Genomic DNA, 26883 nt, shown 5'->3' with positions numbered 1-26883 from the left:
AACACTTCGTATGAGTCAGACCTTCCACGTAGCTCCCAACAGTGTCAGTATCACGATTTATGGGATGATGAAATTGCTGTATGTGTCTGTGCGTGCGGTAAGCACCGAGCCAGAGGTACAGGTGTGAAGGCGTTATGTCGGTTTTGATGATGTAGGCGGCTGTGGTATGATAATGATGATTGTGGCGACCCGGAGTAAGGGAGGAGGGTATGGTTTTGAGGGTTATGGCTCTTGTGTGTGTGTGTGTGTGTGTGTGTGTGTGTGTGTGTGTGTGTTTGTGTGCCTGGGTATTATCCCGGTGCCACCCACGTCGAGGACAAATAAATGAACCAACACATGTGAATGAAATGAATGTTTATTATGATAAAGCGGAATTCAGCAGTTCCGTGGTTTTATCGGAATAGAAAAAGCTGCAGACATTAAGCTGTACGCGTCTGGCACGTTCTCCGATTCTCCGTTTGTTAGTATGTATAAGCATATATGTATACATACACGGGAGAGATTAATGGGAAAATGAATACGAATTTGCGTATTTCAGCGTTATTCATAATGATTCATGCATAACTCGCTGACAATGATATTTCTTAAAATCTGTCACCAAGATATTGAGAATCATGGATTCATTATTGACCATTTCTGCACGGACGAGGGATGGCATATGCTTGCACCACTTATGATTTTCACAGGAAAGTTTGCAATGACGTCCCCACGGAAATGATTTCAAGCACCAACAGTGACAACAGTATTTTCATTAAGATGTTCACTGTTCAAATTCAAGCTCTTTTACTGACGTGCATTTTAAACTGTGTGGTAACATTATGTCATTGTATGTTTACGTCGACGTCTTATATCTTTGATGACTTAAACAATATAATTCTACCTTCTGTCAAGGTATTAATTAAGCAATATTCTTTAGTGTTTTGAAGAATAACTGTGCCAATTTTCTCCAAAGTATAGGCTAATTATTGAACATTAATGCCCTTTGCTTACACATTCAGCAAAATAATAGAATATTTTTGAGGCCGGTTAAGAAGGCATATCCCTGTTCCCTGTGAAATATGTATTGAGTAAATAGAATACCTATAACAGTTTTATAACTAGAAAATAATAAAATAATGTTGAAGCTGATATAGTCTGTGAAACTTTCAATTTGGGAACTTGGAAATTCAAAAATATTTAAACAGACAGTTCGTTTAACCACGCATTGAAATCCCTAAGGAATATGTAAAATTTGATCCCCGAGGGCTAGTACTAAACACGGCGAAACAATTATTCGTCTAGACTGTTTCGCCGTGTTTAGTACTAGCCCCTGGGGGTCAAATGCTCTTGGGGACATTTCATCACCCACGGGCTAGCACTAAACACGGCGAAACAGTCTAGATGAATCACTGTTTTGCTGTGTTTAGTACTAGCCCTCGGCGATCAAATGTTCCTAAGCGAATTGATCATTTTACATATTCCGTAGGGATTTTGTGAAATGCCTGATTTCACAATTTACTATAACACACACACACACACACACACACACACACACACACATATATATATATATTATATATATATATATATATATATATATATATATATATAGAGATATATATATATATATATATATATATATATATATATATATATATATTACGATATATATATATATATATATATATATATATATATATATATACATATATATATATATATATATATATATATATATATATATATATATATATATATACATACATATATACTGTATATACGCGATGTCCTAAATTCTCCATGAATATAAGACCAAGTCAAAATGAAATGATTAAAGGACTGGAACAGCTCCGTTTCGATAACTTGCATACCATGAAAGGTTTCCTCCAGGTGGCTGTAACGATGTATTGTTATTATTAAAGGAACGAGGGTGGGGAGTTTGGGGTGGGTTTTGGGGAGGAGGGCGTTGAAAGGGTATTTTTATCGGTCGTTAATGAAGCCGTTGCTTCTAATTTAGGTTCGATACGGAACATAAAGGATGTGGCGTGACACCTGTTTCCAGGTATTAATTTCTGGGAATGTTCGGAATTGATTGGAGGACAAGGGGCTAATTAGGATGAACAGTCGGTACCTATAGGGTTCTTTTACTTGTAGTAACTATTGTAGATTATTCCGGGAGCAGTGTCAGGTAAGCAGGAATCGGGATTGGGCACAGGTGTATCGGAACAAGTGGTAATCAATAAAATTTAACACGTGTTTTTGGAGGAATGGTATGACAGACCACCGTTGTATTTGAATATGTACGTATGTTAAAGGATATAAGCCGTAAAAATACTTACGTGTATACTTATTTTTTACCTTTATTTTACCTCGTTTGATTCTGTCAGGGAATTGCATATTATCATCTATGTCTCTTTTCTTGAGCTCAGTGAACTCGTGCATTTTATGTTTTCCTATTTTCATAGTAATTTAAGAGCTTTATACAGGAAATTTGTTCATATATCATTCATATCTGCATAGTTTTCTACATTTACAGAAAACCGCTTCAAGTACAAAATCTCTTTCCATTTTATATTGATGAAAATTCCACTGACCTAACTAGACAAGGTATCTCTCAAAATACGAAAGTTCAGGACATAAATAAGATTTACATTTCTGTTAAGATTTTTCATTATAAGTCGCCATTCATTTTTAATTATACTCGTATACACAAATACACATATACAGTATGTATAATTAAAATGAATAACGAATGATGATGAAGAACCTTCAAGAAATGTATAGAAGCCATAAAAAAGTAACAGCTGAAGATCACTGCCGATTTACAAAGCTAGTAAGTAATTACGAGTAAAGATAGGCCCGTAAATAATTCAGATGCAAGACAGAATGACAAGTAGTTAACCGAAAAGTGAAATTGCGTTTCTTTACAATTTCATGAATAATGTAATTTCTGTCCATGAAGAACAACGCTGAAATTGACAACTCATCAATCAAGTAAGAGTGCTTATTCGCAAAACCAGTATTTTGCCAAGCTAGGAATTTAGTTGAAAAATACAAAATTTGATATTAAATTCTATCTTTTCTTCCAATAAGAGTACAGAGTCTTTGAAAGAACAAAAGATCCAAACACGGCAGTATGGAGCAAACTTTACTAAAACATTTTGAAGATCAACGATTTCGTAAGACGAACCTGAATCGTTAGAGTTTATTTAGGCGTTTGTCCAAAAACAAGGCAATGTTCGTGTTTACATGAACCAGTACAGTGAATTTCATAATAAAGATTAGGGTCAACTAGATGAGAAGGAAAAATGAGAATGCTTACCAATACAGAGACCCATCACAATAATCACGTACCGTGGAAATAAGTCTAAGGGATTTAATCATATTCATTCATAGCTATAGTCTGGGCCGACCCTGCTATACAGTGGGATTAATAAGGTCGAAAGAGGATTCATAGTTATAGTCTGTGCTGCTACACTTAAAATTTAATATTTATTGCGTGAACGCATGTATATACATACGCACACACACACTATATATATATATATATATATATATATACTGTATATATATATATATATATATATATATATATATATATATATATATATATATATAGTGTGCGTATGTTTATACATACGTTCACGCAATAAATATTAAATTTTATGTGTAATAGCACGGACTATAGCTATGAATCTTCTTCTTTCGACCTTATTAATCCCACTGTATAGTAGGGTCGGCTGACTATAGCTTAGAATGAATATGATATATACTGTACGTATATATATATATATATATATATATATATATATATATATATATATATATATATATATATATATATATATATATACATACATATATATATACATATATACATATACATATATACATATATATATATATATAGAGAGAGAGAGAGAGAGAGAGAGAGAGAGAGAGAGAGAGAGAGAGAGATATTTCAATACTATCAAACCCTTTATATACGTCTATGATTGCAATTAAGTGGAAATTTAATAAATTAGGTCACTGAGGCTATAAAAAATAAATGTTTCTGGTCATGAGCATTAGATTATTTATGTATACTTCCACACATACATACATACATACTTATATATATATATACATATATAATATACATTTACATGTGTATGTGTCAGTGTGCGTACATGAGGGGTGGGTGTATGTATGTATTTCTACACATCAGAATGACCTTCTCTCTCTCTCTCTCTCTCTCTCTCTCTCTCTCTCTCTCTCTCTCTCTCTCTCTCTCACTTCGAATATCAAACCTTACTTTCATGTAGCAGAATGGTGATGAAGACACAAGTGTTATGTTGTTTGGTTTTGAAGATTCCCTCATTAACGCGTTTGAAACAAATCTCAGTTTTAAACGCGTTTCCTCCGTTCCGCCATCAAACCCCTCGTCCTATACCCACGGTCTAGATTACCTACCCCAACCCAGTTCGCCGCCACACTCCTTTTACACACGCACACACACACATATATATATACAGTATATATATATATATATATATATATATATATATATATATATATATATATATATATATATGTGTGTGTGTGTGTGTGTGTGTGTGTGTGTGTGTATAAACATTAAGCTACAAATGTTTAATATCCAATTCGCTGTACTTCGTGAGACGACGAACTACTTACCAGTTATAATTCACCTTCGGTATACATATATATACATATATTATTTCCGAGGTAGAGCGAATTGGATATTAAACGACATATGTACCTTAATGCTTGTATATAAATCACGGTGGAGTGATAAAATTTATATATATATATATATATATATATATATATATATATATATATATATAATGTGTGTGTTTGGGTATGTTTATATATGTGTGTGTACGTATATATACACACATATATATATACATACATACACATGCATACTATCCCAAGTATCCTTTTAAGAAGATAATTAGTAGATTCACTGTTTCTTATTAGCCAGTTTATACCGATTCTTATGAGAGTTTACCAGATTCAGCGATCATTTGTCCATAACATCCGAGCTTTACCTAAATGTTTGCATTCATTAATGTGGCTATATATGCAGTTACGCTTGCTAAAGTAAACAAGAGCCTACTTGCACCGCACGATTTCCTAGCTCACAAGAGGCTGGCTTACCGCAGAACGGACGAACACTATCAAATGTTCTCCAAACAAATCCAGAAGCATTCGAATAAGTAATACTCATTTTGTACGGTTTACCCTAAGGCCCTTATCCATCCATGAAGGTTTTTATTTATCTATCTTTTTTTTGGGGGGGTGGGGGAGGGGGGAACAGTGGTTGTGACCGAAACAATCATGCAATCCGAACTTGGCGAAAAACATCTGACTGGTATGGTAAACATAAGTTCGCCTAGTTGAGTAACATTTTATAACAGTTTATGGAACTACGCGACTTAACAAGATTTATTCAGCAGTCCAAAAGGAATGAAATATCACACCCTAAAACGGTACAGTTTCTTAAAGTTAAAGCGGTGGTTATTTGTTTCAGCAGTTCAAAAGGAGTGTAATACATGTAGACTACATGGCCTGAAGTGGCTAATTTTTCCAAAGTTCAGGTATTTTTTATGTCTCCCCTAAGATGACAAGGTATGAAACATAAGTACTCCCAGAATAATACATATTTTTAGTTTAGTGAGTTATTTCTGTTTGTTTCAGCTGTCCACAGGGAACTAAATATAAGCACACATTTGGATGGTAGATCTCAGTCACGTTTCGGATTCATTTCTGTTTATTAAGTAGGTCCAAAAGACTTGAAATATCAGCATACTAGGAAACTGTACCATTACTCAAATTCTTTCCAAGAGGAGTGAAACATAAATACTTCCTGGAATGCCTGATTTTATTAATGTTTAAATTCTAGTCTTTGCGTGCTTTAACCATCCAAAAGGAGTGAAATAATCTATCAAAGATTGCATAAAAGGAAGGCATTCTCTGATCCCTCACTTTATTACAGGTTAGGGACTTATTTCCTTCAATACGTATACAGATGGGCTTGTAGGAAAGAGCCATGTGTTTCATGTGTAGCATGGTGTGCATATCTATTGTTTGCAATGGAACATTTTAGTTAAAAAGCTGGGAACGAAGGGAAAATTTTGTATGTGGTTTGCATGCACCTAGAGACAACCTATAGGGGCGGTTTAATGTGTTAAAAAGAAGGAATTAATGGTACAGATTGCATAGCACCTGCAGAGACTGGGGGAAGATTTTTAAAGTGTTTGTCACAGGAAGAAGGTAAACACTATTTGGAGTAAAGCTGTAGTACGAGAAGAGAAGTGGTTGACTCAGAAATATTATGAGGCAATGAAGATAATGACTGGAGCTCGTAGGTAAATGAAAGTGTTTGAAAATTATATGACAAGAATGTTCATCTCACTCTTCTTTATGAGAGTAAAGTTGAGTTGTAGAACGTATTACAAATAAAGCTGGAAGTCTTGAAAGGTTTGGGAACACAGATATTACAGATGAAGTTTGAATCAGTTAATAAAGATGAATTGACGGATGATAGTGATTCATGATAGTTGGTTCAAGAAGATAATGCGGAACGACATGCTAACTGTCGATTGCTATCAATGGTAAAAGTGCAGAGGAGTTGCGCATGCTATTTCCAATGGTCGTTGCCTGCTTAAAAACATATCGAAAACATATTTCATCTGGGATGCATCCTAGCCTAAACTTCCTTTAAACTAACCTCGGATAAGGGCGCCGTGTCCTGGCCTGACCCAACGTGGCATCATTCATACCCGAATGACTTGTCCTTAACTCTTCTGTAGTATTAACCTATCAATATTAGTACGATTAGTAATGTTAACATTTATATTATTATCATCATTATATCCGTAGTTTCCCCAGCAAAGACTTCACACACTATCGCTGACGTAGTTGAATACAGCTAGTGAAGCTATGACAATAAGTTAAAAGTTAGTGGTAGGATTATTGCAAAAAATAATAACCTATTGAATCGGTACTGTTCTGAGATTTCTGCAGATTCAAAAATCAAACAATAAAGTAACAGTTGTCTACGACTACTGTCACTGGAAAGGAACTCACACAGATCTGTGCGCTTTCAGCTCTGGGCCAGAAAGTAGTAACTCGGGTTTTAGTGCCCATGCTTAGTGTGTTTTTATGATCGTCAGAATGCTATGTGCAAAAATGACAAGATAAACATTACAAAGCTTGACGTTTAGTACTTCATAACCTCCTTTTTGCGGCAGACTCCAGGGTACTTGCAAGCTTCGTACCAAGTGCCCAGAGAGAACGAACAGCAGAGTATTAGCCGGAATCAGTGTTGAGTACTTAGTGGGAATTTCAGTCCAGAAAAGCTAAGCGGATACAAGGGAACTCGTTTTCTGCCGTCATTAGATTAATAAGCGCGTAATTAGGATCTTGCATCACTTTTCTTGTTTTCCTGCTGTTGGTTTATGACTTAAAGCTGGGAAGGGGTGGAGGTCATCATTGTTAGCAATTAGAGATCATCTAATGGACATGAAACGAGATTTCATTTCAACCTGAAGAGCGTGAAGAAAACGATTACAGTTTCTGCAACGTTCAGGTATGATTTTCATCTTGTTTAACTGTAGAGAACGAAATGAAATAAAACCTATGATAGTGTTGATGTTTTTAATGTTTGCATTATCTCTAAGTTTGTAGCTTTTTAATAAAAAAATTTCATTTTTAAACCAAACTGCCTTAATGCATGAAGTAATAAACAATATGATTTCATGTATACCAGATAAGTGATAAGTTAATTTAATGAAAAGCACAATCACTTTGCTGAATGCTGTTCACTTCTATCGTACTATATCAAAATTCTTCTTTTCCTTTGGCAAAAGTGAGACATGTTGCTGGGGCCCTGCTCTTTACTGGTAATTTCCAGCTTGGAAGTGGCAGGAAAAACGGAGTATAATTAGAGTGGAAAATTCATTTATGTTGGCAAGAAATTGTTAAAGTTCTTGGGACGTCGATCTCCTAAACTTTTTTGTTTCAAGGAATTCTGGCTGTGAGGACATGCTATTGATAAATGTTGCACTTTCATCTTCATCTAAGCCAAGCCGCACATAATATGGGGTCTGTTAAGAAATGTTCCTGCCAATTCGTATGTGAATGTTACCAAAATATCAATAGGGCTAAATAAAAAAACGTAATTTCGTGATTATATCCACGACAAGAAGAATTCCTATGGACATAACTTTTGAAATAATGTGGAAACGTTTTCATGCCGTGGTTTTGGAAGAACATACTGTGTAAGCGTATTCACACCATTTGTTTTTGTGAAGACCTTATCACTATAAGGACATGACATTTTAACGAATTATACTTCAGGAAACTCCTCCACATATGCGTGCACTCATCTGTTGTTACCCATCTATGAAATTTCCAGTGGAAATCTCAGACTTATACATCTCTTTCCTTTTCTGCCATACAGTCATTACCCATTTCTGATTGTTCATATTGTTCATGCTTACGAATCATTCCTCGCTCGGTATCTCGCCAGCACATTCAAAGGCATTTTCATCTGGCCTCCCTTCACCCCGTGGGAAACCTCATTTGCGTTTGGTTGCTACCCTACTTTTTTGCCTAACGTAGCTCTTCCCCTCTACAATATGTTAGGTATTTGGCTCTCCCACCTGCCTCCGCAGTTTTTCTTCTCACCCATATCCAGCTGTAATTCAGCAGAACGAAGGCGTTTTTTTTTCCGGCCCAAAGCAAGTAGCAGAGGCACTTCTCCCCTCCAATTACAGGAGAAATAAGGTGGCTTATATTGATAGTTAGGAGAGGCGTTCCGCCCCGCCGAGATCGCAAGCTGCCACTTGAAGGGAGCGTGCATGCCCGAAAAAGGCCGAACTTCCCATCTTGAGCTTTTTTTGCGCATATTAGCATGCTCTTCGTATCAACATATGGCGTGCTTATTATGACTTTATCGTGTAGAATGGGTCCCCATTATTTCCCCATAGCACCTTACTTTGGATGTAATTGCACATCATCCATCTTGCGTATTCCTTGCTACCTGTCCCGTCCGCTGCTGCCTTCCGCATTTGCCCATCATCATTTCAGTCTCCACATCACTCATCAGAACTTTACGAGGCTTTATCTTGACATGTCATCTCCATATCCACCTCCTTATCATCATTATTCTCATCTGATGCGAATCGCTCGGGATTTCAGCACACGCCACGTTCTCTCTCTCTCTCTCTCTCTCTCTCTCTCTCTCTCTCTCTCTCTAAAAAAAAAAAAGTGGTCTCAGCTGAATCCCTGAAGCGGTGAAAGCCATGAAGTAGATAAACTGAAAAAAATTAACATGAAAATCAACTATTTACCAGCAAAAAGTGGCCACGTTCATAAGATAAAAAAAAAAGTGCGAAAACGCTAAACTGAATAATTGAATAAACGGTTTCAGAAAATCGAACTTTTCATCTTTGTGGAAGTATTGTTTGAAGTGTGTGTTTGTATGCAGTATTGATGAGGTCGACGAAAAGGACCAGGGGAAACTAACTGAGGTCAATTTTAAAAATAGAAAGAATAAATGAGTGAGGTAAACCCCGATACAATTTATATCATGCACCTTAAAAGATTGGCAGTGATAGAATTATGACACCGGATGTCTAATACATGTGTATGTATATGTATATATATATATATATATATATATATATATATATATATATATATATATATATATATATATATATATATATATATACACACACACACATGTATGAGACATCCGTTTTCGCTAATTCCTATCACTGCCAATCTTTTAAGGTGCATGATATCAATTGTATTTATTTTCACACACTCATTTATATATATATATATATATATATATATATATATATATATATATATATATATATATATATATATATATGTGTGTGTGTGTGTGTGTGTGTGTGTATAAAGTCATTTCCCCTAACAAAGGTGACATCAAAGAAAAATTAGACAAAAGTTCCGGCTACGTGTCCAGCTTTAAAGTGCACAATCAGTGACAAACACCCTCATTAATAAGGGAAAATGAAAATTAATGTTTTCTCATCGCCTCCCCAAAAGGGTTATCAGCAATGCATCGTAAGCACGCGGTCGTAAGAGGAGAATGAAAAATATTGTACATATTTGCTGGCGCTAGCTAAAATAAAATAAAGGCATATAAGAAAAACGTCCCTTTCTTCTTCACACACACACACACACACACACACACACACACACACACACACACACTGAGAGAGAGAGAGAGAGAGAGAGAGAGAGAGAGAGAGAGAGAGAGAGAGAGAGAGAGAATTACACATTATAAGTTTGCGCGTAGACCATCGAAGGAAATTGTTTTTCGCATCAGCGGAGTCTTTGTATTACACAGCTTCAATTATGGCGAAGGAGCCATCTTGGGAGAACACTTTGCAAGAGCAGTTATCTTTTAACAAGGAGCAACTTGGGAGTAAGTAGACCCAGTGAACTGTTGACCTCTTTAACCGCATCTCAGGTGCTACGGCGGAGGCAACAAAAAGCACTGTCGGCAACACGTGGTGACTTTAACTACCTTCGAAAACAACGCGCTCTGCATGGCGTGGATGGTATTACATAGATGCAAATCTTTCACTTTATGGGAATGCAATAACTGCATATAGATCATGTAAGGAAGGATGACGCAATGCATATGATTGCTGACGTCAATTTTCCCACGGAGAGACAAAACAAAATTGTCTGGTCATGACTCGTTGCGTGTTTATGTACAAATGGTTTGTGAGTAATTACGTGCATAATTGACCGACTGTTTCCTGTGTAAAGATTGCAAAGAGAGAGAGAGAGAGAGAGAGAGAGAGAGAGAGAGAGAGAGAGAGAGAGAGACGCACGATTTCTCTTTATTGTCCACAGTTTGTACATCCGCTTAAAAAAGATTTGGATGAATTCTCGATTCAGGCTGCTTTCGGACAACTGAAGAATGACTGGCAAAAAGTCCACGAATTCTCCGAATTCCGAAAACTTCTCTTACCTTAGTTATCCGCAATCCGCTGTAATGCGTCAGGAAAAGGTCACATTCGTAATTGCGTGAGAAATGAGCCAGGAGGATAAAGGAATGCGCCATGTGTTTGCCTGCTTAAGTATGACCTTCTTAATTGGCTTTTAGTCTTACAGCACTAATGTTTCTGCTTGACGATGCTTTATAGCTTGAATGCATTGCAGCTAGACAAAGAAAAACAATAAAGCAGAAGAAGCTGAAGAAGAAGAAGAAGACGAGAGACAATAGAGGAAAAAATCGTACTGAAATATTTTTATCTCGCAGAGTTCTTTCAGTCCGTTCTCACATTCTGTGATTTAATGCTTCTCGTAGAACATGATTTACAGGTAGGAGAGATAATAGCTTCTTCTTTCAAACCTGTGATTAAATCATAAATGATTTACCATAATAATCTTAAGTGCACACTCTGTAACTCAGACTTCTAAAGGAAAATTCGGAGCCTGTATAGAGATGGCCTGTGATAAAAGAGTTCTCTCCACGTTTACGCGATGTTTTCGACAAAAAACCGTCTTATAAGATGCCTTATTCACCTGTTATATTATTTACTGGGATGATAAGTACTTGATTTTATTCCCAGCATTTTAAGTGGCAAGAAGTTATTGATGGAGTTATGCTCAAAGATTGTTGGCAAATAAAATGAGATATCAGCTATGCAGATCATGTTATGCCTGAAAATTTTTGCTGCTCTACATTTGAAATAGTGTGAAATGTAGTTGTTGCTATCTTAGCGAGAAATCTGAAACTCATTAATAAGTGATGTTGTCGACGAGAATGAAGCCACGCGTGACCGAAATCTCGTTCCAGGGTTCTGAATGTCCAATGATTGATGCGTATCGAACTTCAAGCTTTCATATTTACGCCATTTAAAAAAATAATAATTTAATGATGCCAGAATTCAGATCTTTTGTTGTATCATTATTGAAAAAGTTTTTGGATGTCAGCCGACTTCTTGAATTTTTTATTTCCGAAAACAAAAAATCTTTGAGACTTTTTGTTTTTCCTCTCTCAACAATGGTAGTTATGATTAAGACTACCTCTGGGAGATATTTGTTGTGGCCATATTTCAAAATGACAAGAACAATGACGAGAGACCTGCGAAAAATACGGCAGGCGTCAGTGAGACAGGTAACGTTTTCAGCGTCTTGCTGTTGCTGAGTGGTACAGCAATTAGCTCTTGTTAGCTCAGTCCGTTGATCTCACCCTGCTTACCGCCCATCAATTTGCTTATCTGTAAAATGTGTACAGTGTCTTCTGTGATCAAGTGAGAAGACCATGGGGCTGGCAAAATTACTCATACAAACTTGGGTTGCAACTTTCTGGGGTCACCTCGCCGAAGGCAAAACAGCCATTCGGTGAAGAAAAAAAAAAGATTTATATACATATATACATACGTCTGAAACCAGGGTCCAGAGAAAAGTGCCAAGGAAATCAAAACTTGGTGGCAAGATAAACGTAACTTATAACTGGCAAACAATGTCAGTTCCTAAAAATCTTCTTCCTCTAATATACCCTTCAACAATATTTCAGGCTAATATCTAATGATTTATCAGTCTTTTTCTCTTTTTTAAAAATAATACATGAATCTGTTAAATATCTTTTAATCAGATCTTTGCAATATGTAATTTCTTCAAGAGGTTAAATATAGGAAGCTGGTGACTGCTGAAGCAGCGAGCATTACAGCGCCCTGTGCTAATATATATATATATATATATATATAGACAGATAGATAGATAGATATGTTACACATTCGTTACATATCCCTTTTCCCTCACTGAGGGGCTGACCACCGAAGGGTTTCCTTCTCATCTCGTAACAATTCTTTTAGTATGAGGTTGTTCTCCATTTGCCATTATCATCCCGCCTGTGACACACCACTGTCGATTAACTACAGGGTATATGTTCACTGTTCAGGTCAACAGAGGAATCATGAGGTCCAACGGACCATGACTAAACTATCTGTACTTTTTAAAGGTCGAACCCGGGGCTTCTGGATTGTAGAGAGAGTATCGTGACAACTAGACCAGGAAACTGCCTTTTATAGTACTTTCTTCTCTTCCGTTGCTTTGAATAATTTTGAACATAATGACAATTTTCACTGTATTAAGTATACTTTGATTGTCTGAATTTTTATGTACACTGTAAATTTATACTGGAATACCTGCATTGATTCACAGAAAACTATTTTGTTTCTTTGAGCCAAAGACTGGTGTTATTCAGTTGTAGCTTATCGCTGTTTCACGCCAACATTAAGCTAAGATACAAGAGATTTAGAGAGACATAATGAAAAATAGAAATAAAAATACGAAATTATTAAATTCTATATAAGTAGTGATATGTGTTTTAGAAAAATAATGTCGGCCAGTAAGACAGGTGCCAGAGTAATTTCCTATACCTCATCTGCGAGATGAGAACACTTGTATTACAGCAATATCTGTAGTGGCTACAGAGCTTCGTATCTATTAAATGTAAGCAGCGCAGGTGATGCACAATCATTTTCGTTCGTGTATACATCTTAGTATATCTCGCACAACAAAGGCAAATAGAACCAGTTCGTTCCCTCACCAGAACACAGCACTATCGATCTGGAGTGTGGTTGAACATAAAACGAGGAGGAGCAAAAGTCACCTCTGTTTGTCCTCAATTAGTGCTGTTGTTTGTTTTGCGCTTGTGTTGTTTAGTTACCGTGAAGAGAAACGTTGGTGAGTTCACTTTTTCTTTCCTTTAGCTGCATGACAGTTGGTTGTATTTACAGCTGAAAGACAATCTCCACAAGTTGAGCAAGGTTTTTGTAGATTTAGAGAAGGTCAAGAATACTGACAGTGGTCAGAAAAATTGAGGATGTTTTTGTTAAATGTAATATATCGCCAGAGTGAGAAAACAAATTTGACGGAGAATGGCGTCACACATTTTTTAAGATATTTAGTGAAAATTTCATGTCGCAGGGTCGTCTTGCCTAACCTACATCTTAGGGCGGGGTGGTATAGCCTAGACTCGGACCCCGTAGTACTTGAAGTGATTGGGTGACACAAAATTATATAATGTTTAGCCGTCTAAATATTAAAATAAGACACATTGCCTTATTCGGAAGGATCCAAGTCGTTGTTGCAGTATTCGATAACGTAGTTTTTCGTAAAATGATAAAATACGACTGATATAACTGAAAAACCCACTATATAAAAGAAAACATCATATAGAACAACATTATTTTCTTTGGTTATATTATAGTGAGGAAGTTTTCCAGGAATTGCCGAGCAAGGCTAAAGGCTTCTGAACATATCTTCCAGGGTAGATTTTTCCGTGGTCCTTCCTTCTTTGTTGATTGTCACTATAGATTCTCACAAAGGTGTTTCGAAAAAATAGTATGTCAAGTGTTTGCTATTTACGGTGGTTTTGTTTGATTGTCTTCCGTACCAAATACATTACCTAAATTGGTTAGAGACCATATAAAGTGGTTGTAATTAGGGAGTTATTATTGAAAGTGGCTTGAAATCGCTCTTCCTCTAGCCTTTTAGAGGACCCGGAAACATTCTAATTGTCGCCAAAATCATAATCTAGTCTTTGGAAGGGGCTTTCTTTTAGCTTTCCGAGGTGTTAGCCATGCCGCAAGAAAAACTGACAGTAGCCTATGTGTCAGGTTATCTCGCGATGTTTTGATTACAGAAAACGACTGTCACACAGAGGTCTTTCTTGCAAAATTGAACACTGGCATCTGATTATGTGTTTATAATGAGCTGTTCTGATCGATAACTGATGAGCAGTCTTATACTGAGAACATCACTTCTTTATCACATTCAGGCTTCCAAACATTTGGTGCTCGCAAGCGCGCGATAGTAATCAGTAAGCTGGGAATCACGGCTGCAATTTCAAACAACAGGTAGATTTATATTAATTTTTTGAAATTGCAGCCGTGATTCCCAGCTTACTGATTACTATCGCGCTTGCGAGCACCAAATGTTTGGAAGCCTGAATGTGATAAAGGAGTGATGTTCTCAGTATAAGACTTCTCATCAGTTTTCGATCAGAGCAGCTCATTATAAATACACATAATCAGATGCCAGTGTTCAATTGCTCCTAGTTTTAGTCATTATTTTCTGTATTTTTTTAGATTGCGGTAGCTAATGTAATAATCATCAATTTCTATCATCATTCTTCCTTTGCATACTGGAATGATTTAAAATAAGCCTTACTTTTTGGATTTCTTTACAATTTCCAAAGTTATGGAGGTGTCCTCATAACTGACCCAGATAATGACAGTATGATTTATTGATTCAATTTAAATTAGTACCGTGTCAACTATAAACTTGATGTTTCATTTAAGCAATGCACGGGCATTACAACAAATGCTTATAATTCAGCAGCTTTTAGAAGAAGACATTGTTTAAAATGTGTGTATGTGTGTACATTTGCTACTTTTATATAGCTGTTTCTTATAACTAACATTGCTCACTGATTATTATGTACCGTTTTGGACAAATCACCACGAGCGATTTACTACCTTAATGAGTATTTCACAGCAAACTGCCGAAAAAGACTTTACATTAAATTAGCATAATGGACATAAATTTTGAAAGAGTACGTGAATAATTTGGAGGTGGTTACTTTTCCGTGATTATGCTGAAAGTGGCACTAATGATCTTCATTTTTTTTTTTTCGCTGAAAGTAAAGAAATAGTCTATCTTCGGTGTTAAAGCACTACTTAACGTAAATATCCATGCTGATAAATGAAATTCCCTGCATGGTCCTAATGAAAAATAATTTTGCACGGTTATAGACAACTTCTCTCTATGTTCTGCAGTCTCATCATTATATTGTAAGCAAATTTGGCATTATTAATTTTTCTTCAGTGATAACCTACAACATTAAGTAAAACCAAATAAAAAAATTTATAAAACGTATATTTTTTCCCCACAGGAATTCTGTCCAAAAGAGAAATGGGGGATGATAATTTCCAAAGCAAGTGATGTAACACCTGGCTTACTCTGTCAGTGGAACAGGCGGGAAAGGACTTCCTAGTTCTGCATTCTGCTGAAGGTAGGCCGACCGCCGGCATAGCTAGAAAAGTATAGCCTATATGTGGTTGTACCTAGCCTCGTGAGCAGGAATTCATATGGATTATGAACTGATTTTTTTATTCATTTTCAACGTCGGTGTAGGTATAAAGTCAACTACAAATAAAAAATGAAAGATAAACATATCAGAACTAGTACTGCTGGGTGATTCATCCGGATAGATAGGCTTTGTTCACAACAGATGTTCAGGACACGTGCTATGAAAACTTTTTGAATTGTTTTGTTGCTGTTTGTGAGCATAACATTCATTTTAGGAATAATATATTTAAAACATAGTAAAACGATGTTTTATTCATGAAATAATTCAGTAATTAAAGCGTAATTTGAGTAACCAATATTCTTCAAACCCAGCGATGCAGATTCTGACTCTCCCAGAAGCACTCTTTTACTTTCTCATTCATGTCCACTTTATAAATATATATATATATATATATATATATATATATATATATATATATATATATATATATATATATATATATATATATATATATATATATATATATATATATATATATATATATATATATATATATATATATATATATATATATGTACATTGACCTTAGTTGTCGTGGTATCAGTTTATCATCCGAACGCTTAATTAAGCAATCAGTCAGCTACAAATGTACTGTAACTCGCCATAAATATTCATCAACACACTGCAAATTTTTTGGAAAGTGTTTTACTACATAAATTTTCATTAAGAAAAACATATAACTCTAAACTTCGTGTTCATATGTAATCGCTGTATTTAGTGTTCTTTTCAGGAATGTACGCGTGTGACCTAGCACCTGGCTACGGCGAGGACTACAACAATGTTCTTCAAAAGATCTCTTTTTTTCCTGGATTGTGGCTGAAAGGTCTCCAGACAAAAAGGATGATAATTTAGTTTCTCTGTATAAATAACAACAATATGTCTCTTTCCACACACACACACACACACAACTTTTTTTAAAGGTAAGTGAACCGCCACTGATTCAAGGAAAGGTTGGTATTTTATAGTAATACTATTACAAAATTCACTGCTTTTTAGGTTTATGGTGGCAGAGGTGGCAGATTTTTTATGTATGGGGAATAATACCGCGCTTTCTTTAAATATTAACGCTGACGTTTCAACATTTAAGGCTTTTTTTCAAATGATGTGATATCTTTTCACCCAGTTTCTTCATTTTGACGTTTACTGTTGATCAATTCTTTTCCTTTATCTTCGTCGCTTTCAAATTTATTGACAGAATTATTTGAAAAATCCTTTATTCTTCCTTCATGTCAAAGCTTGGGCACCCTCTGACAACGAGCACGAGCACCTTTGGTGGAAGTGTTGAATCGACATAAATTAAAATGCACACACTCACATGCCTAATTTCCTGCTTTGTAAATACGCAACTCCTACTTCGGCATATCTCATTTAAACTGTAAGTTGTGCTTCGAGAAGGACTAGCAGACGCAGCGAATCGAAAATCTGAGAGTAAAAAAGTAATTCTTAATCCTTAATTCGATACTGGATGTCTTCGTTCGAATTTGCGTAGCGTCGACTCGCCAAGGAAAGATATTTTCTGAATCAATTTCTATTCGCATTTATTTTACGCGGGAATCTAATAATGTCCGAATTATTCAAAATGAAAGTGCAAGTTACTATGCATTATAATTTATTCTATGATTTATAAAGCGTGTTTTTGTGCTCCACCACATTAAATACAATGTCGGCGTATGGCAATAGCGCCAACTGTAAATGATCGCCTAAATGAGAGAGAGAGAGAGAGAGAGAGAGAGAGAGAGAGAGAGAGAGAGAGAGAGAGAGAAAGAGAGAGAGAGAGAGTTTATCTGTAACAGATAAAATGGAATATCTGTGCATCTACGTGGATCTTTGGTGTTTTTCATCTTTACCAGTGATGACTGCTAGTTTCGAGAAAAGGTACAATTTTCAGCTGCTGATGCCCTTGTTACAATTTGCTCCCTCCTTAAATGTGAAATTATTTTACTGCTTGCTTAGCAGAAAACTGGAGATGATCACCAAAAAGTGTGTTAAATGATAAACTTGGAAAATAAATGATCTCATACTGCCAGGAGGCTGAGTATTGTATCTACAGAAACGATTGTATCAGAACTACAAGCCTCAGGCTTCTGTTCTGTGGTTATTAAAATATCGTTCGCTTGACTAGTTATAGGCAGCCTCACGGAGTCCTTATCTCTTATAAAAGCAGAGTGGTGGTTTCCAATTTAGATTTAGACGATATGTGGAACATAGCTGCTCGGCCATTCTCCATAGTCTCAATTCAACAAAGAACATCCACTTTTTGTTACGCCTGAAAAACTAGTGGATGTTACTTTCTATTAAGATCATCTTCATCCATACTCTGACGTGCCACGATGTCACACTGCTCAATGCCAAAGATCTTTTGTTCCCTCAACGGTCACACTGTGGAACGGTCTTTTTGGCAATATTTTTGATGCTGGCGTTCATAAGTTTCCGTTAGGTTGCTTTCCTACTTTGAAGAGCCATGGACCATTGGTTTATGTTACTGATTTGTGTTTGTTTTTCAATGTTACTTCTCCTTTCTTTCTTTAATATGGATATACTATTTTATGGAAGCTTGTTTGCAAGCCAACTCGTTTGATGATATGCTTAATTGCAATATCATTATAATAATAATAATAATAATAATAATAATAATAATAATGCCACAGGTATCTATTTAATGTCCTCAAGAAAGGTTAACTCATTAATCTTTAACTTGTTAACTTGAGTAATATTTCTAATATAAATCTGCTGGTGTAGACCAGCTATCATTCTTCCAAAAGATAATTATGATTTTTTTGTTTATAAAATATGAATTTTGAATCTGAAGAATGGTTTATAAATAATATGAACATAAATCTCATAATCTACGCTATCATTATATCATCCTTCACAGCCCATGGACAGAATGAGAGACAAGAGACGTAAGACTATGGGAAAATGTACTCAGCCTTCGACAGACTATTTATTTTTTTATTAAATAATAATATTGTTAATTATTATTATTACTGGACAGAAAGAAACCTCGTGACTCGACATTACGTCTGAACTTCAGTTTTCGAGTATTGTACCTTCCTTTAAAAATTTCAGTCCCTGTCTGTGCACTGTCCAGGACCCCAGAATAATGGGAGCAATGCGAACAATGGTATATTGGTTCTAAAGAAGGTGGAACTGTAAAATCATTTAACAAACATTGAGCTACATTCTTACCGTAAGAATATTCCCTGGTATAAAGAAATTTCTTATGTAAGGACGTAGGTTCATCATAATGTTACGAATTCAAAGAATATTGTCGAGCTCTGTTTTTGTTTTGATACACGGTGACTGATATCATTTGCTAGAATCTTCATGTAATGTGGAAAAAAGTAATTAATCAGTCCTATCCGTGTGTCGATCTCTGTAACATGTTTTTAATTACTTTACACTATATGCTTACTTAAAGCTACAACATACACAGGTCTACTTTTCCTCCCCCTCTAAAAAAATTTTTCGGCTAATATTTTACCAATGGAAGGAAAGAATTTGTGAAATATTGTTTTCAATGATAATATTTGGTAGAAAATCAAAACAGCGTAACTTTTTGGAATTGATAATACTATCAATATATATGATACTTTTTTTCCAGAGTGCTTTACAGAAAATTATTTTACAGATTTTTGATAAAACGTTGTTTCCCCAACAGCTTCAGATGTAACCACAACAGGAATAACTGCACAAAATTCAACAGCTACAATGGGACCAATAAAAGAAGGAAATATCACAACAACTGTTACTGCAATAACTGCGGCCAATATCACAACAACGGCTCCTGTAATAACTGCAGCCAATATTATAATAGTGACTCCCGTAATAACTACAGCCAATATCACAATAAGTGCTCCTGTACCGCCGTCATTTGAAAACTCAACAACTTCAGATAAAGTCATAGCAAATAATTCAGTAACAACGACCTCTAAAAACGCAACTGGTCCAGTACCGACATCAATCGCAGCCACGTCAAATGCTGCAGTATCAACTACAGATAAAGCAATGACATCTACTCCGACAGCAATGATACTTGACAACACAAGTGTTCCAGTAACAGCGTCCACAGAAGCCACAACAAGTGTTCCAGTGACAACGACCACTAAAACCACAACGAGAGTTCCAGTAACAACGTCCACTGAAATCACTATAAGTGCTCCAGTGACAAATACGACAAAGGTCGTAACAACTACACAAGAAACGACAACTAGCACCAGAACAACCGTTCCACCCACAACAACAACGACGTTAGAGACAACTGTTCCAGTTACGACATCTCCGTTGCCTACAACCACCACTGCTACAAGCCCAATAACAACTACGACACCCACTAACACCACAACAAGCTCAACCACAACGACTACCCCAGGTTGTGATGCTATTCGAGCTTATTGCCGTAAGTATGATATGTCTTTCTGTGATGCTTGTATTAATTCAGTTCATGAATATTTCATTCATATTTCATGCTGGAAATCGTTCTCTGACTTGGAATTATTAGCTGCCTAACTCGAATGCAGAGGGATGGGTTGAAGCAGTAAATAAATGAGAGCATTAACTTCTAATAAGTGACTTTTACGGATATGCTATTCATAGCTTTATATAGGTTTGAGGCTATTTATTTGTTACTCTGTGAATATATATATGTATATATAGATATATATATGTATATATTGTATATATATAATGTATATATATATTATATATATATATATATATATATATATATATATATATATATATATATATATATATATATATATATATATATATATATATATATTATATAATCTGAGACTGCAACAGATATTTTAAACAAATATGTAGATTAAAGAAAAATAGATTAACAGTTGATAAAATATACAATTTCTTGTGACATGTGTTCAGAAATGAGCTTAATTGTTGGCAAGTTGGGGTTTGTAAATAAAATATTCACATTTAGACTTGGGAAATCAAATTGACAAGGAAAAGAGTTTGTTACTTTATGTTAGTACAGATTAGACAGAAGATCAAGTTGATGTATTTAATGTTGGGAAGAGGTATGTCTACAGGTATCTCTGATCACTATGCTTTCAAAGCAAAAATTAGAGGAGAAAAAATAATTGTGGAGGAGGGATTTAGAACTTAGCTATATTTTAATCAAGTGCATTTGAAAAGAAATAAGGGAGACTGGTATATCACTGGTTGAGATATAAATTAAGGTTACAGACACGTTGAGTGGAATTTTATGAGGTGTATGTACAATTCACGGGTGACGTCATGAGAGACCCAAGAAGACGGAATAACAGCATTAAGAGGTAGGGTGATGATATTAGAGGATTAGTGAAGGAAAATGGGAGGTTATTTGACGTGGAGCTGCGGGAAAAAAAAAGGAGACAGTTATGTAGCAACATACTGGAAGCAAAGCCAGAAAGTCAAGGACAAATTTGGGACAAAAAAAAAAAAAAAAAAAAAAAAAAGCAAACAAGGCTGGGGTACAGGGAGAATTTAGAAGCATAGAGGTTGTACTTTCGGGACGTGAATTCAGAAAAAGGTCATTGATAAATGGCTCGTGGAACGAAAGATGTTGATGAAGTGATTGTGTCTGAGGGGCCTGAATCCTGGTTTGGTGAATTTAGAAGGGTTAAAGAGTTTGAAGGATAGAAGAGCGGCCTACATGAATGATGTTTGAACGTAGTGGATTAGCGTTAGTTTGAAAATGCTTCTTATAATTCACATAGTCAGTAGTCCACGCAAACTTACCAATCGCCTTACCAACACTAGATGTTTAATATATGCATTTAAACATGCGGTTACACTATTATACTTTCTAAGCTGTTACCACTTATTTCTTAAAACCTGAATCAGCTTTCTTTTGAATTAGCTGGCTGTGGGGCGACCACGATCAGCGTCACTGGAATGAGAATCGTCAATGGAGACGCAGCGTCGGAAAACGAATATCCACACCAAGTGATTGTTTACCCAACTATATTAGGCCGCAGATATCTATGTGGTGGTTCAATCATCAAGAAGAGGTGGATTCTCACTGCCGCTCATTGCTTTTATGACACTTCTGGGTACGTTTGTTCTGTCTTTTGTACACTGTCTCTCCCATTGCTGGCAGCAGAAATCACGAGCACCAGCACTAACGATTAAAGCTGTGAATATGGTTTTAATCGTGATCGTAACTTTGAGGCACGGATCAGAAACAGACTTTCAAGTTTCACTCATTAACTGATGCGCATAGTGACCTAGAAACAGAACTTAAAGAATTCCCAGACTGTTACCGAAAAGCTTCGGTTGGATTAGTTCAATAACAACAAGAATTATATAAAACTGGATCCAGGACTTGGCTTAACATTATCAAAAATACCTTCATGGATATGACCTTAGCATGAACTTTAAAGAGACCGCTGCATGGTTTCTGAATTATCCTGCCTTTTTTATGTATTCGAAATGTTGGCCGAAAAAAAATATGTATTTATGAAACACGTAATTTTTGGTGTAAAATGAAAAACCCTAACTCCTCATCTCCTCATATAGCAAAATGACCACACCCTACTCTTATATATAGTAGTAAAAATGATTTCTTGATTAAGCTGTTTAATTTGAAAATGTGTAAACTGAACAGAATGACTTACGTCATTCAAACTTGCATTTAATCTTAGTAGACTGTCTAAAATAACTGCATCAAATCCATGAAAATCTTTCAACTTCACCACGTGTCTTATCTCCAAAACATTACCGATTTTAACACAGAGTCCTATATCGGCAGGAGGAAAGCAGGGCAAAGTGACATCGAAGTTGGTTATGGAAGTATTGATATCTATTCGATGACAGTAGTGAGAGCAAGAGGATTTATTGTTCACGAAAACTATGATACATTCACACAAGTAAGTAAAGTGTTTGTGCTTATGAGTGAACTTCGATGTAGATATTGAAATTCTACTTTGTTAGTGTCTTTCCCTGTTCTAGATTCTATAAAATTCTCATGTTTAACGTTAGACCACTTCGAAATATTTAGTACAGCTAAGCCTTCTTCAAACATTATGTCAATTTAACATATACTCGTACATCACACTACATTTTCTCTTACGTCACGTCACGGTACTCAGTCCAGCAGTAAGATTTCTTGGCCCCTTTCTGCCTCCTTTTCAGGTGCTTGTTTATGCTAATCAAGCCGAGTCCAGATAGCCTCTTGCACAAACTAAATACAGTAATTACTTGTCAGTCTGGGTGGCAACACAATCATACCTTTTCTTTTCTTTGCCTTACATACTTTAAAGAGGTGACAAAAACTAAATACGGTACGACACACACCTATACAGCTCAGCTGTTTTCCTTCGAAGAAATGTATACACACTTCTTTTTTATTTCCCTTGTTTGTTTTACCATATCGTTAAAGAGTTTGACTATTCATAACTAATTATCTGATTCTTCAGTGTCAAATTCCATAATTGTTCATTAAAATAAAAGTAAGAAATGCTAAAAGAAAAGTTATAGGAAGTTAATTTGAGAACACTTGTGAGAGACTTGAAAGAGAAAGTCGTAATAAAAATATTAAAAACGTCATATTAACGTAAATGTAAGAAATAAAGCCATATGCCACGACTTCATATACTTAAGCATACATCAGTGTTTCACTGCTTTAGTTCGAGTTCTGAGAAATTTCGCCATGTTTTAAATATCTACTTAGAAAACTGTTAATATGCTTTATGAGAAGAGAGAGAGAGAGAGAGAGAGAGAGAGAGAGAGAGAGAGAGAGAAACAGTTAATTTGCTTACTGTTTTTTTTTATTATTCTTTGAAGGCCAATGACATCGGCCTCATTGAGCTCCCAGCTGATCTCAACTATGAATCAAATAGTGCAATCCGGCCCATCTGTTTAGCACAGGAATCCGACATCATCGACGGGATTAAAGCAGTGGCGACCGGTTGGGGAACAACGTCATACTGTAAGTAAACACGTGTGTGCTCTCCACTTGTTGCTTACAGAGGTAGAGAACAAACGATTTTAGGCAATAAGCAAAAAAAAAAAAATAATAATAATAATAACAGATACTCTCATCATTCAAGTTCTGGGAGGAATCGAACTATTGACGTTCCATGCTGAGAAACCTATCCCCTTTTGAATCCATTTTTATTGTTTCTACAGGAGTAATAGCTCATCATACATTACATAGCATCGTCCCAATTGAGTAATTAACAGGAGTAGCTTTAGGGCCACTCTATCTAGGGACCTTCGGGCCGTATTGCCAAAGTTGCAACCTGAGAAATCAAGAATGCAACATTTCCTCGGTAAAGTCCCAAATACATAAAAATTTCAAACTTTGTCAGGACGTTTGCCATCTCAAAACCTTAAGGTTTTTTACATGGTAGTGGCAAAACTTGGGTGATAAACTGTTATTTGAGCATCGTCAATCAAAGTGATAACTTGATAAGTGTAGAAATATGGGAATTCAAGTTTTATGGGAAATTTTAATCTAAGAATATTTTGAATATCAAGGTATGAATTATTCTTCAGTTATCAACAGCAGCAGCTGCGATATCACTGCGGTCATTCATTGGCATAAGTGCATGAATGAATGACTGCAGTGATATCGCAGCTGCTCCTGTTGATAACTGAAGTTTTACACCATACTCTCAACCGGACAGTTTAGATCCAACACGAGCATGTACTTTCAAGACGTGGAACCGATCGATTTTTCACTTCCGCAGTACCGCTGAGCGCTCTCAGGGTTCTCTTAGTAAACTGATCTAAAAGTTCTCTTAGTAAACTGATCTAAAAAGTTCTCTTAGTAAACTGATCTAAAAGTTCTCTTAGTAAACTGATCTAAAAAGTTCTCTTAGTAAACTGATCTAAAAAGTTCTCTTAGTAAACTGATCTAAAAAGTTCTCTTAGTAAACTGATCTAAAAAGTTCTCTTAGTAAACTGATCTAAAAAGTTCTCTTAGTAAACTGATCTAAAAAGTTCTCTTAGTAAACTGATCTAAAAAGTTCTCTTAGGAAACTGATCTAAAAAGTTCTCTTAGTAAACTGATCTAAAAAGTTCTCTTAGGAAACTGATCTAAAAAGTTCTCTTAGTAAACTGATCTAAAAAGTTCTCTTAGTAAACTGATCTAAAAAGTTCTCTTAGTAAACTGATCTAAAAGTTCTCTTAGTAAACTGATCTAAAAAAGTTCTCTTAGTAAACTGATCTAAAAAGTTCCCTTAGTAAACTGATCTAAAAAGTTCTCTTAGTAAACTGATCAAAAAAGTTCTCTTAGTAAACTGATCTAAAAAGTTCTCTTAGTAAACTGATCTAAAAAGTTCTCTTAGTAAACTGATCTAAAAAACTTCTCTTAGTAAACTGATCTAAAAAGTTCTCTTAGTAAACTGATCTAAAAAGTTCTCTTAGTAAACTGATCTAAAAGTTCTCTTAGTAAACTGATCAAAAAAGTTCTCTTAGGAAACTGATCTAAAAAATTCTCTTTTGGGGAGTAAACTGATCTAAAAAATTCTCTTAGTAAACTGAATCTAAAAGATTCTCTTAGTAAACTGATCTAAAAAACTTCTCTTTAGTAAACTGATCAAAAAAGTTCAATCATGCATCTTAGGAAACTGAAATAAAAAGTTCTCTTAGTAAACTGATCTAAAAAGTTCTCTTAGTAAACTGATCTAAAAAGTTCTCTTAGTAAACTGATCTAAAAGTTCTCTTAGTAAACTGATCTAAAAGTTCTTATTAGTAAACTGATCAAAAAAGTTCTCTTAGAAACTGATCTAAAAGTTCTCTTGTAAACTGATCTAAAAAGTTCTCTTAGTAAACTGATCTAAGCAGTTCTCTTAGTAAAATTGATCTAAAAAGTATGCGCTTTTTAGTAAACTGATCTAAAAAGTTCTCTTAGTAAACTGATCTAAAAAGTTCTCTTTGTAAACTGATCTAAAAAGTTCTCTTAGTAAACTGATCTAAGCAGTTACAAGCACTTGATATTTGTGTTCAAGTAAGGCACGGGGTTGATATAGTTAGGAAGTGATGATTGCAATCTTTACGTGTAAAAATTCAAAGGCAAAATTTTGGGGGATGGTAAATTCCTCACCTAAATTAAAACTTTTGGTATGACGTCCTACTGACGTCAAATTAACTTCCATGAATAAACTATATTTGGATTCCAACTCTTTCTCAATAAATAAACGAGTCCTCCATGTGAGTAACGCAACTGCCCAAATATTAGCACTTTGTTTTACTAAAAGAACTCTAGGAGCGGTTTGCGGTACTACTGTGCCTTCAATCATGCATCTCAGAAACATAAAATATAAAGTCGCAATTAAGTCTTTGGATATTCTCTCCAGTGGGATCAACGGTCACTTACAGAAAATAACTTCTGGAAAACATGAACGATGTCATTCCAATGACACAGTGTGCTCGCTTAGCCATACTTCCTGATGACTCGTCAAAGGTTTTGTGTGCCCTTACAAACTACAGGGATACTTGTCAGGTCAGTATAGATAGTTATTATATTAAAAATTCTTGGGAATGTTTAAGGTACAGTGAAATACAAGAAAAACGATCGTTTGATAGCGGACGTACCGGAATGATATTGATTATGAAATTGTTGTCCGTCTTCTTCGTGTTTGAATTTTTATTCAGGTTTTCAACGCTTGTTACATTAGTATGCGCATTTTTGTCGACAGCATTTACTGGTACCTCCCGTTACACACGTATGCCATACTCATGTCAGAGAGTGTTCTACGTAATTGTGCGTGGCAGCTGACGATGTGAAA

General features: G+C 35.5%; 2 protein-coding genes across 2 annotated transcripts in view; one reads left to right on the top strand and one right to left on the bottom strand.

Annotated features, from left to right (window-relative positions):
- Window positions 1–26883, bottom strand: part of LOC136845787 (transcription factor HES-4-like) — a 213312-nt gene that overhangs the window by 126679 nt on the left and 59750 nt on the right. The gene's annotated exons all lie outside the window — the stretch shown is intronic.
- On the top strand, window positions 16727–26480 carry LOC136845630 (salivary glue protein Sgs-3-like). The gene is made up of 6 exons (XM_067115787.1): window positions 16727–17064; window positions 19806–20543; window positions 22008–22200; window positions 22899–23016; window positions 23933–24077; window positions 26452–26480. Exons 2-6 carry the CDS (start codon window positions 19856–19858, stop codon window positions 26478–26480), a joined length of 1173 nt encoding a protein of 390 aa, XP_066971888.1. The 5' UTR covers window positions 16727–17064; window positions 19806–19855.

The sequence above is a fragment of the Macrobrachium rosenbergii genome, chromosome 14 (genome assembly GCF_040412425.1).
Source record: "Macrobrachium rosenbergii isolate ZJJX-2024 chromosome 14, ASM4041242v1, whole genome shotgun sequence".
Classification (NCBI taxonomy): Eukaryota; Metazoa; Arthropoda; class Malacostraca; order Decapoda; family Palaemonidae; genus Macrobrachium; species Macrobrachium rosenbergii.
Note: the sequence above shows the minus strand (reverse complement) of the source record. Positions and strands in the feature narration are given on the sequence as shown.